Source organism: Sesamum indicum, linkage group LG10, assembly GCF_000512975.1.
Source record: "Sesamum indicum cultivar Zhongzhi No. 13 linkage group LG10, S_indicum_v1.0, whole genome shotgun sequence".
NCBI classification, from domain to species: Eukaryota; Viridiplantae; Streptophyta; class Magnoliopsida; order Lamiales; family Pedaliaceae; genus Sesamum; species Sesamum indicum.
In genome coordinates, this window is record NC_026154.1 from 11,872,809 (window position 1) to 11,884,627 (window position 11,819).

The following is an 11,819-nucleotide window of genomic DNA, read 5'->3' on the forward strand; positions in this document are numbered from 1 at the left end:
ATGGTACGCTTGCTTTCTTTTAGTTTGCCGTCAAATATATAAGGCCCACCGTGATCTTTGCTCGGCGCCAAATTCAACACTAAGATGGTGGAAATTAACTGAAAAGGTTTGAGAAAGAAGAGAACGCAATATTCAAGAACTGAAATGGGGGACTCTCAGCCCCAAGCATTTAGTGTTCGAATAGTTTCAATCGACTACTACATGGCGCCGCCAATTCCTGGCTTTGACGTTTCTTACAGTTCTTTCCACGGTAAATTTCTTCAGTAGCTAGTTTTTTGGTTGAATTCATGAAAATAGAGTTTTTGTTCTTTTAATTTGAAGTGCCTTTGCCTGTCGGTTTCTGTGTCCAATTTGTTGCGTCTGTTTACATTTTGGACTCTTCAGTGGTTTGAGGTTGTGCGAAATTACTATGTTCAGGTGGGAAGGTGAACGAGGTTCCAGTGATCAGAATATACGGCTCGACTCCGGGTGGTCAGAAGACTTGTTTGCATGTTCACCATGTATGGCCAATTTTTCTGCCTTAAATGGGTGTTTGTTTGTTCTAATCTTTTTCTTGTTTTCTATAAGATCCTGTTTACGCGTAAGTTTGTAGTATGCACTTGAAATTTTGTGAAGGTAAATGGAAAGCTAGATGATGAATTTAATTTTGCTTTTGCTGACCTTTGTAGAAGTTGAAATATGAATGGAATAGATAATAGTTTGAACAGGGCATTTAGGAGTTCAAAATTGTCCACATTCTCTATTTCTTGATAAGAGTGTTTGATTTGCTATTCAGACACCAAAAATTTAGCTGTAATCGACATCATGAAAATCAATTCAATTTAAGGAAGCACAGGTGTAAAAAGATTTGTTTCATATTTTGTTCATCAATTCGTGCATTGACATATATTAGGAAGTCAAAGAAGATTAAAGGTGTTGATGTTGTAGGGTAAAGCTAAAACAAGAATCTTCTGGTCTCTGGAGAGATTTTGAGGGGATACAGAAGCATGTTATGTGATATGAAGCTCCAATTCCTGATTTTTAGTCTCTGGTTATACTGATCAGAAGCAGCACCTGATACTGTTGTGATGGTTCTTTCATGAGAATCGAAATTATTACTTGTAAAAGGTTTCAGGGGTTCAGGTTTCGGACTTGTTGGCTCTTGATGATATTCTGCTGTTTTACAAGTTGGGTACTGGCTACTTATCCTCAGTAGAAAGATTTAGAATATGAATAAGTTGCTATCTGGAACTCTCCAGTGGAGAAACATCTGAAGAGTGATTGAACTAGAGAGAGTATCTTGTAAAGGATGATGCATTGTTTCACCTTCACTTGGTACAAAATATTTAAACTGCTGCAGAGGGACTTTTTTGGGATAAGAAGGGAGTTGATAAAGATTTTGCTAATTCATAGAGAGAGAGTGAGGATGTTCATTTATTTTTTCCTGGAACCCAGTGTCGGGTTGAATTAAATTTGGGGATGTACATGATGACCATTCTAAGTGGAAGTATGGAATGCTGTTAGGTTTAACACCTGACAATTCTGATTGCATCCAGTGGTTTAATTTCTTGGATAGGTATGATATTATCTGGAGGAAATTCTCCAGTACAGTTGTTTAATGTTTTGGCTAATCACAATAGGGGATGTTGAGAAGAAACTTGCTTTGATTACATAATATCAGTAGTAGGAAGCTGCTGTTGCTGAAATAGTTGAGTCATGAATCAATGCAGGGTGGTTATATTCTACTCTTGTATTCTGATGTGATGAGATTACAGTATTTAAGGGCTCAATTCCTGAGATTTCATGAGGGAAGTTCAGTGAAGGGAGAAGATAGATGGCCTACTAGAAACTCTAAACTTATAAGGTTTCTGTAGAATCTGATGACAGTACTGCTGTTTATGGATCTAAAGATCCTTGTCTTTGGATGAGATATATGTGTGAGAAACGTCATTCTGAAGGTTGCCCTTTTTATGTGGAAAAGAGCAATATGCCTTATTATTACTACTTATAATCATAAGACGAGGTTCACCATTACACTTCGTGTTTTTTTGTGGAACAAGGTTGGGGTCCTGGGAAAGGACTGAAGATTTTAATCATTTCTTATTGGATTTTTGAAATATCTCCTGATATCCCATGCAGTCTTGTGGAATTAAATATGCCATGCTGTTCATTTTGCTAGGATTGTGTTTCCAGCGAAGCTAAGGAAGGAAGTAGAGCTTGGACTGTATTGTTGTTATCAGTTGTAAGGAGAGAGAAACAGAAGAGCATGTTGGGTTGAGAAAGGAGTTGGAAGTGCTTGATAGATTTCCATTTGCTCTCCTCACTTTAGTGTTGGACATGTACTTATTACACAAATTACATGGTGCATATATTCCCCTAATGATTCTTATAATATCAAAAGCATGTGTTTGAAGTCTGAAGTGATTTCTGTTACTTGTATAAAGTTTAAGGGCATAGTTCTTGAGTTTGCGTAACAGACTCTTTGGAGTTCTCGTTGAGGAAATGTTACTAGTATGCTTTAAAAGGTCTGGTTTCATGGTTTGAGTGGTTTTCAGTGTGGGTTTCTAAACAAGGAACATGGTCATGGTTTAGGCTGCACCTTTATTTTAGACAGTTCTAAATTGATTGAGGTCATTGATTTGATCTTCTTTATAGAAGCTTACTGTCATACTGTCACTTCACTCTGTACAGATTGAAGATCTTACTAGTTAAACGGAAAAATGGACAAAGATTTTGCACTTTGCTCCCCAACTGTTATTTTTCTTGCACTCGACTGCCCACCTTTGCATTTTGTAGCATTCTTCCTTTTTTTCTTTTTTTCTTTTTTTCACTTTCAGGGGAATAAAAAGGGAATATTCGGCTGTGTGAACACTTGCATTCTGTAGCACTTTGTCTTTTTTTCTTTTCACTTTCTGGGGAATTAAAAGGGGATATCCCAGCTGTGTGAAGATGCCCTTTTAGGGTGTGATAAAGTTGTAATTTCACACCACAATATATATAAAAAGAAAAAAACCCAAGTCTTCTTCAGCCGCCATTCCCAGCCACCTTCAATAGTTATCATCCTATATGCTTCTTGATTTCCAGCATATGAGAAAAGGAAAACAAAAACAAGAACCCCAAATTGCAAGATATTTGAAAAATCATTATATCAAAGAGAACAAAAACATAAAATTTTCATCATTTCATCAAAATTCCCACATCAAAATTCAGCAGAGAAAAAAGGGGGCAACAAATACACACCCAATAACGTGACAACAAATCTCCCTCGTAGGAAGAACAAAAGATCGAGAATAATGAAACCCTTGAAGAAACACAAAAACCCACTTATTATAGGAAGCACAAGCACAATCCTCACTGATAACCACCATAGCATTTCTGTTGGCGCCACTGTCCCAGTTGCGGAGCCGCTGTCCCGCCATTGCCAGTTTTTTCCTTGGACCTCCTCAACACCATGATCATCTCCCCAACATCATTTTTCGATTATCCTCTCTACTCCAAATGGGTCGTGGGGGGGTGTTTTCTATTGACCTTAAAGTTAATTCAAGTAAAAGATGTCCTATATATAGTTTCACATATTGGGAAAGTGGAACATGAGCTAGCACTGGAAAAGTAAACTATTATCATTAACTTCTCGCATTTTTGGATCATGTATCGCATTTATCATATTACAATATTCTTTCCGTCTTCTTTTGTTTTTGCTTCTAGATGTTATTCATTACCGTTATCTAAAGCTGTAACTGGAATTCTTAAAATTATAGCATTGTTTGTACCACATCATTTTAGTTTCATGGATTAGATTGTTTTTGCTGATGGAAGCTTGCAGGTAGTGGACTATAGCTTAAGTTACCTGTGTTGTATGCAGGTTTTACCTTATCTATACGTTCCCTGCTCTGGACTGGGCCCTATAGCAAATGATGAAGGTATCTCTTGGCTGATACTGTTGTTTATCTCTACACTTCTGGTGTGTCAAGACCCAATATTGGTTAAAATAGTTATTTGTTGATCAATATACAGTTCAAAATAAGGAGTTATTTTCCACTGATGGCAAAAAGGGGAATTTATATTTGTTCTTTGTTTTTATCACTAAAACTATGGGACAGAAGATTGTTGAGGTGTAATTGTATTGTTGAAGTATAAGTGTGAATAAGCATTTATCCACATGTTCAAGTTCAGAATTAGATATTAAAAAAAACATTCTGTAATCTGAATTTGTCAATTTGTAAGAATTTGCATTTTTATATGCGGAAAAAAGGGCTACCAATAAAATAACTCAAGTTATTTGAAGTTACAATTATTTCTAGGAATACATATCTCTAAAAGCTAAAAATTGAATTAATTGGGCCATATATCTCTTTAGCTGGTGTCTTGCCTTTAAGCTTGACAACAAGCATAAGACCTCCTAAAACTAGAGATTTGGCATATCGAGAGGAGAGGACCTCTGCGGTGCAAGAACATGATTTCCTCTGTTCTACAGATACTCCTAAGTTGTAATGGTGGTTGTGTTGCTAATTCTTTGTCATGTGCTAATATAGAAAGTACTTTCAGCTCATGAGTCAGAGTGGCTAGGGAGTTTCCATTTGCCAGGACCTAGAAACATGTGATAATTGAAAAGATATTGCAGCTTAGAAGTTCTGTACTGGGTAGATGTCCACCCACTTTTCTTTTATTTGATGATCAACTCTTCTGTTTGGTCAAAACTCATTCCAGTACTCCTGTCACTAACCCAACTTGCATTAGGGAAATTTACCACTTGAGCCTTCAGTTGACCGAAAATGTAAAGCTTTCTATATTTTGAAGTCCTTCTCCAAACCATTTAAGTATTTGATGATTATATAGGTACATTATCTACTCCTTAGGCGAAATAAGTAATCTTATAACACAAATGACATTGTTATGAATTAAATGGTATGCTTGATCTCCTGTGAATTGTCAGCGTTATAGTGCTGCTTTAACTATTCTCCTCATAATGCATTGCTATTTTATAAAAATTGTTGAACTAATTTAGCTTTGTACAGGTAGTTTGAACCTAATCTTTCTTTATTCCTTTCTTGTAACTTAATAGTTGATTCACGCACACAGTGTTTATCTCTAGCCCTTGAGAAGGCTCTAAAGGTATCTCGCTGCTTCTTGATTCACTTTTGACTTGTTCATGGCACACCACACTAGCATACCCTTATTACTTTGGTTCTGATTTTTGACAGCTCAAAGGTAATGCTGGCGCAAAACGTCAGCATGTGCATGGTTGTGAACTTGTTCGGGCAAGGAAGTTTTATGGCTATTATTCTTCGGAGGAGCTGTTTGTGAAGATCTCTTTGTATCCTAGCGCTTGATATTTTTGTTTTCTGGCCTGCTTTACATGATGTTATAGATAAATGTGATTCTAAAATTTTAAACACTTAGCACGAAACTGGTGGAGCTAAAATGGATTTTAGCTCCTGAAGCTTAGAGCTCTAGAAATCGCCTTCCTAGTTCCAGTTTACAAGCTTATATTTCTCCCAGAAGTACAGAATTTGTTCTAAATTTTGCAGTCTAATACTGCAATATCTGAGATAAGTGTTTTCGTTCCTTTTTATTTCCTGTTCTTCATTGTGTATGTACGGAGATTATGTTTGATTCTTAATATTTTTCTCTTTATTTCAAGTAATCTTGTTTACTGTAGTATGAACTCCATGATCAACTTCTCTGTAATGTGTTTTTCTTTTAATTGATTCGCGCACTGGTCACAGGTGAAGTTACTGTGATTGCTTAATTGAATTTATTAGTGCTATGATAGGGAAATGTGAAAAACATGACACTTGTGGTAGTATTGTTCAGTGGATGAGAGTATTAGGCACTATGGAAAGAATGAAAGGGAGAATACTATTGTTGCCATTGCCAGGGTTCTATTGCATTATATTTAGGGATAATTACACTGCCCTTCCATGAGGTTTTGTGCAATTATGCATAAACTCCTTGTGGTTTGGGAAATTACACCTAGTTATCCTCCGGAAATCTGTTAGTAACATAACATGCACCGAATTTGCTGGCAAAAAAGTTGAATGAAGATTCATATTTACCCCCGATTGACTTACATACTTATTGTATGTCAAACTAGTTTTTGGTGACCAAACTACCCTTATAAGTGAAGATGTACCTCCTCATGTGCTAATGCATGTTAAAATTTATAAGGGTAATTTGGTCAAAAAGATTTGTTTGACTTACAATAAGTGAATCGGGGATAAATATAGATTTTCATTCAATTCTTTTGCTAATCGCAACAAATTTCGTGAAGTTTGACTAATTGATGGACAAAGGATGGAAACAAACATGATGTATTTCCCAAACTACAAGAGGTTAATTTAGTCTTCTCTATGTTATTATTTCAATTGTCTATTCCCTTGTTTATTATTTTACTTTTGTAAGACTTCAGTAAGACATATCCTCATATGTGTAGCCTTCCTTGCACTACTGCAATTACTGATTGACTACCCTTTCTGTCTCTCTCTCTTTACTACCATTTCAAAATTTTCCATAAAAGACCTTGACATAAAGATCAGCTATTACCCCCAGGATGTTTCACGTGCTGCAAATCTTCTTCTGGTAACATTTCTTGAGCTTCCTTCTTTTGGCAGTTCACATCATTTGATAATTTTATTGTTTTGGGAACTTTTCTCAATTTATTGCATGGTATCGATAGTATGGGCTAGAATGTGTTTGGGCAGTTGAAGCATTGTACTTAATCCCAAAGTTTTGGTGTGATAGTTGTATTCTACAAATATTGGGTTATATGGGTTTCCTTCTTATTCTTTTTGTTTATTAATTTTATTGGTTTCACCATTTTGTGTGTGCGTCTGTGTGTATTTCTCTCTCTCTTTCTATATGGTATTTAAGTGGAAGGCTTCTCCTCAATGAATACTTAAGTTATCTTGCAATTTTTATTCTTTTTCTACATGCCAATTTTAAAAAAACCATCATTAGTGTATCTAAGCTAAAATTCTCAGTTGCAGGTTCCTTTCCTAATAAATTGCTAGCTTGGAGGATATTTAACCTTTTCTTTTTTCCCCAGTAGACGGGTGCAATCTTGGATAAGATGTTACAGCCTTATGAATCTCATATACCTTTCCTTCTCCAGTTCTTGGTATGTATATCTTTTCATATCTATGCACTTGTGTATTGATCATAGTTTCCCAAGCTTAGCTGCTAATTGTGAGTTGTGACTCTCGCTATATAGCACTTGCATGCTAATAGTTTATCATCATAATTCTTGCAGTCGTGGCACTTTCATGCCCATTATCCCTTGCCTTTTATTGTTATTTTTTTATTTACCTTTCTTGTCGTGTTATATTTCTTCTATAGTCATCTTCAATTAAAATATATATTGTGCCTTTCAGGATGTCCTATAGCTTGTCTGTCGAGAGAAGTCAATAAGAAAGATGTTATATATATATATGTATATGTATAAAAAGTAATGATTGATATGAAAATGATAAAAGATCATTTCGAAAGAGAATACGTATAAACAAATATTTTTACACTTTAATTACTGTTTCAAAATGAAAATGTAAACATACAAGCCGTTAATGTTTCAGTGAAGTGGTTATTTTTTATATGTGTTTCTGTACTTGTATATGCGTGTATATTCATATTCTGAAAATAGAAGAGCAAGAGCGGAAATTAACCGATGACTGGAATTTTAAATTACTTTATTTTTGCTAACTTGTGAAAGGAAGCAAATGAAGAAACTCAAGATGCAGGCTGAACTTTGGAGAAAATTGCCTTTCCCGAATTTTTGATAAATAGAGAACTTTCCATTGTCCTCCTTGTTGGAAGAAATGAAAAGCTATACTTTGTTTCTTCTCCTCCTCCTAGTAGAGATGTGATCATATGCTTCCTTCGATGAACAGGACAATGGGAGAACAGATGTTTGATTTTGGAACTGCTGATATTTTGGGGTATATAATTTGGGTTGTTAGAGGTCTGGAAGTCTTTCCAAACAGTTAAGATTGTCATTTCATATCTTACTTTGAAGTGATTATTTTCTGCTTAGTGCTGGTTTCATGAAATTTTCTCCCCCTTAAACAAATTCACATCACCTTTGGGGCCACCTGTACAGAGCATAAAGAATTAGTTTTATTGGAGCATTTCAGTGAGCGAAAAGCCTCCAATCAATAAGAAACTTCTTTTATATTAAAATAACTTTGCTCTCACCCAAAAAGTGTTCTGAATAAAAAAACACAGAAGAAAGAAAGAGAATTGGTTAAAATGTAAGCATTGTTTCAGCAACTTCATATATGTTTCATATACTAATATGTACCGCATCAATATGTAAATTGAAAATTGCTGAAGTTTGAGTATGCCATAGTGATTGACCTCGTATTATAGAATTCTCAAATTAAAATTTGTTTGTCAACATTATTTATTGTAATGATGATTTTCCTTTTTCTTTGGCTGAATGTAACAAGCAAGTATAACAATATTCTAAGAGGAATTCTTAATGATAGTTTATTCCTGTAGTGTAATTCTGCGAATTACAGTCAGTTTTCAGTCTTAAGTCAACCTAACACTCAGCAAATCATTCAAAGTCCTCTGGTTTGCATTTTACTGTTTGTAACACTATGAGCTTAAACATTTTCTGTTAAAGGCTCTTGGAGTAATAGTCTTAGTTTAACTTCAGTATTAACATTTCTGATAAGGGCTTTGTTTCTTTTCTGAAACCTGTAGCAATAACATATATTTGGGGAATAGAGATTGTGAGAAGGTTTTTAATTAGAGGTAGTTGATTTTATCTCTTAACAAACAGTGTTATGCAATAAACACAAAGCAAAGGTTGTACAGTTCTGGAACTTGTAAGCATTATTATTTAGTGAATTATATTTTTTGGTTTTGTGATAACTTTATTTGGTTCTCCAATCTGTGACCAGATATATGGTTTTGTATTACTAACAATATTAACTTGATCATTCTCTATTGATGTCAACCGTCGCTTCGGTGTTGCATAACCTCTTCCTTGAAAGGAGTATAAGGACCTATCTCATAAAGCTTGATGTCAACTTGTCTGTAATTTTCAGATTGACTACAATCTGTATGGGATGGCCCATATACACGTTTCAAAGATGAAGTTTCGCTGTCCTGTTCCAGATGCTTTCTCTGAGCGAAAAGTTAACCATAATAGTGTACTGAAACCATTGGCTGATGACTCCAGTTGCATGGATTTTCAGGTTTTCTTGATGTCCTTTCTGCAGAGTTCTATAATGAATTCTGAATTTCGGGTTTGATATGCTCTATGCTGTGTAATTTTGTATCTAGGCAGATGTAGATAGAGATTTATGTTTGAATACACCAATATGGATATCTTCTACAATTCCGGATGGTTGGATCTGGCAATATTCACCTCAAATTGATTCTTCATCGAATGAAGATATTCCACTTTTTAGACGTCAGAGTACATCTGAGCTGGAAGGCGATGCTGTAGTGCATGGTTTGTTAGATTTTGTTGTTGTCTGAAAGTTGATGCTGTCGTCTCCATTGTCTTCAGTTAATTTTTCTTTGTCATACACTGATATGCAGATATCATAAATCAGCAGTTTATATCATTTGCACCTCTCTCTCAGACTCACTCTGATGTGAAAATGGTTCAGTCACTAATACCTATCTGGGAGGTTTGGTTTCATTTCACTTGTTCTCCCCTGGATGCATATGTTAATCGAATGTTCATACCTACGGTGAGCTGCTTCTTTATTGTGCTAGGAAGAATTTGAGAGAAATGGAGTGCCTGATGCCATACCTCCTGAGTCTCATAAACCACTTCCGCAAGATGTATTGAGGCTTCTGTCTGATGGAGTTGAATTTGAGAAATTTATGGAAGTGAGAGATGTTGCAGAAAGCTCATCTCTTTCGACTCCAGAACCAATTGAATCTTCAAAGGATTGTGGAGATATGGTTGACTCTGGGATTGCTAACCTTGAGAATAGCAATCATTTGCCTTGCAAATATTTGAAAGCAAGTGATCGAAGTTCTCTATTATCATTAGACTCACCATTTCCAAATGTTGATGCAGCAGAAACTAATGAGATTGATGCAGCTGCTCAACCACAAATATCTTGCACCCTGGAACCTTCAAGTGCAAAGGTAATACTCAAGGTTTCACGACTCAAAATATATATATATATATATTTTTTTTTGGGGGGGGTATATATATTTTTTTTTTTGGGGGGGGGGGGGTATAGAGAGAGAGAAAGTGAGTGAAACATAAGTTGAAAATGAAAACATATGCCCTTACCCTTCATTGGCATAGAATTCTGAGATAGTTTGATTGTGATGCCACATAAAAGAATGCTATCCTTGTATGTCAATGTACTTATTTACGGATTATGGACATGATATCTTAGTACAGATAGAGAAACCTGCATTTTAATGCTCCCCAAGTACCTCATAGTCATAGTATAACCTTGCAGATTCAGGTACGATCACGCATGCTATTTGATTAATGTGCCTAAATTTTTCCCTTGAAGATTAAAGAATTAAATCGTGCCATGAACTTACCTAAAGATTTCATATGAAAACTATCTGCACCTGAGTTAATAAACATAAAATAAAACGTTCCTGCACGCACATGACAAACTAACTGAAAAATCGGATCCTTGTTGGGGTTACTAAGTCCATGGAATTGGCCCTATAGGGGCAGTAGACTAATAAACCTGTACAGGTGGTGGTTCCCTTTCAAAGTTTATGTTAAGGTTGAGTAAGTTTTATTGGGGAAAGCCAATGATTAGAGGCTTTGGGAATTGCTCGTGAAGTATTCTCAAACTTAAAATATGTAGGATGGTTTATCTGCTCCAGAGAATCATGAGCCCAATGGACCATTTTGATAAGTTTTGATTCAGTCACCGAATTTTCTGGCATCAATTTATTGTGATATTTTTTTGTTCTTTTTTTTAGAATTTGGCTTTGCAATCTTGTTTACACTTAATAGTGAATATCTTTGATCATTTCCAGTCTGGGGAGCTGGGGACTATAAAATTAGTTTTTCGTTTATTTTGTATATTTACTATTTTGTTGTAACGTCCATTTCTATGATGAGTTGCATTGCTACAAATAGATTACATCTAGTCTGATGTTACATATACAAGTTAGCAAGCTAATCAAATTTTGTAAGGACAGAATGCACAATGTTGAAGCTTCTAAATATATCGATGTGCGATTCTTCTTACCCATTCTGACGCCTTTCCACCTGATTGTGCAGACTCAAACTGACTCCAGGATGTGATTACGGACAGCCTGTTTAAACTTACATATCTGTTGAAATGCTATTGCATTTAATATATTGAGTTAAAATTAGTCATGGAAACTCACCAGTGATTGGGACTTTCTAGAATCTACAAACTGTTTGATATAGTTGACTTAATAGCCATGAATTTCTTGTAGACTCTTCAAATAAAAAGATCTTATACTGGCTTATCTTTCCAATTGTCTGGCTGAAAGGGATGTCTCCATCTTGAAACCATCCTGCAAATTTGCTTATCCCTTGGCTGGAAACATCAGTTCTCATATATAATGTTAAAGACTCGGTTTTATATACTCTTCATGATTCTCTCTTGTTTGATCTTATTTACACAATGTGCTCTTGGGGTTTTCTTTTCTCCTTTTATTTTGTTTGTGTTTTAACTCTTTGGCATTGGGTCCATTAGGCAACAAATGAAGATGCCTTAAGGCTTTTGAGGTGGCTTGCATCTTCTCAAGCTGCTGAAGATATCAATTCTGATGACGAACTTGCTCATAAAACCATTTTGAGTTCCTTACTACATCCAAAAGACATTGACAAGGTGTTAGAGAGAGCCAATGTTGACTATGAGAGTGAATCT

The 11,819-nt window shown here is 35.4% G+C and overlaps 1 protein-coding gene across 1 annotated transcript in view; it reads left to right on the plus strand.

Annotated features, from left to right (window-relative positions):
* The window catches only part of LOC105172784 (DNA polymerase zeta catalytic subunit), an 18,450-nt gene continuing 6,631 nt past the window's right edge, over positions 1–11,819 (plus strand). The window contains exons 1-12 of the mRNA XM_020697414.1: positions 1–250; positions 418–500; positions 3,842–3,899; positions 5,042–5,091; positions 5,181–5,293; positions 6,516–6,558; positions 7,028–7,096; positions 9,027–9,176; positions 9,265–9,436; positions 9,526–9,617; positions 9,706–10,086; positions 11,646–11,813. Coding sequence (XP_020553073.1) covers positions 145–250; positions 418–500; positions 3,842–3,899; positions 5,042–5,091; positions 5,181–5,293; positions 6,516–6,558; positions 7,028–7,096; positions 9,027–9,176; positions 9,265–9,436; positions 9,526–9,617; positions 9,706–10,086; positions 11,646–11,813 — 1,485 coding nt within the window. The 5' untranslated portion in view covers positions 1–144. The remainder of the gene's footprint in view (positions 251–417; positions 501–3,841; positions 3,900–5,041; positions 5,092–5,180; positions 5,294–6,515; positions 6,559–7,027; positions 7,097–9,026; positions 9,177–9,264; positions 9,437–9,525; positions 9,618–9,705; positions 10,087–11,645; positions 11,814–11,819) is intronic.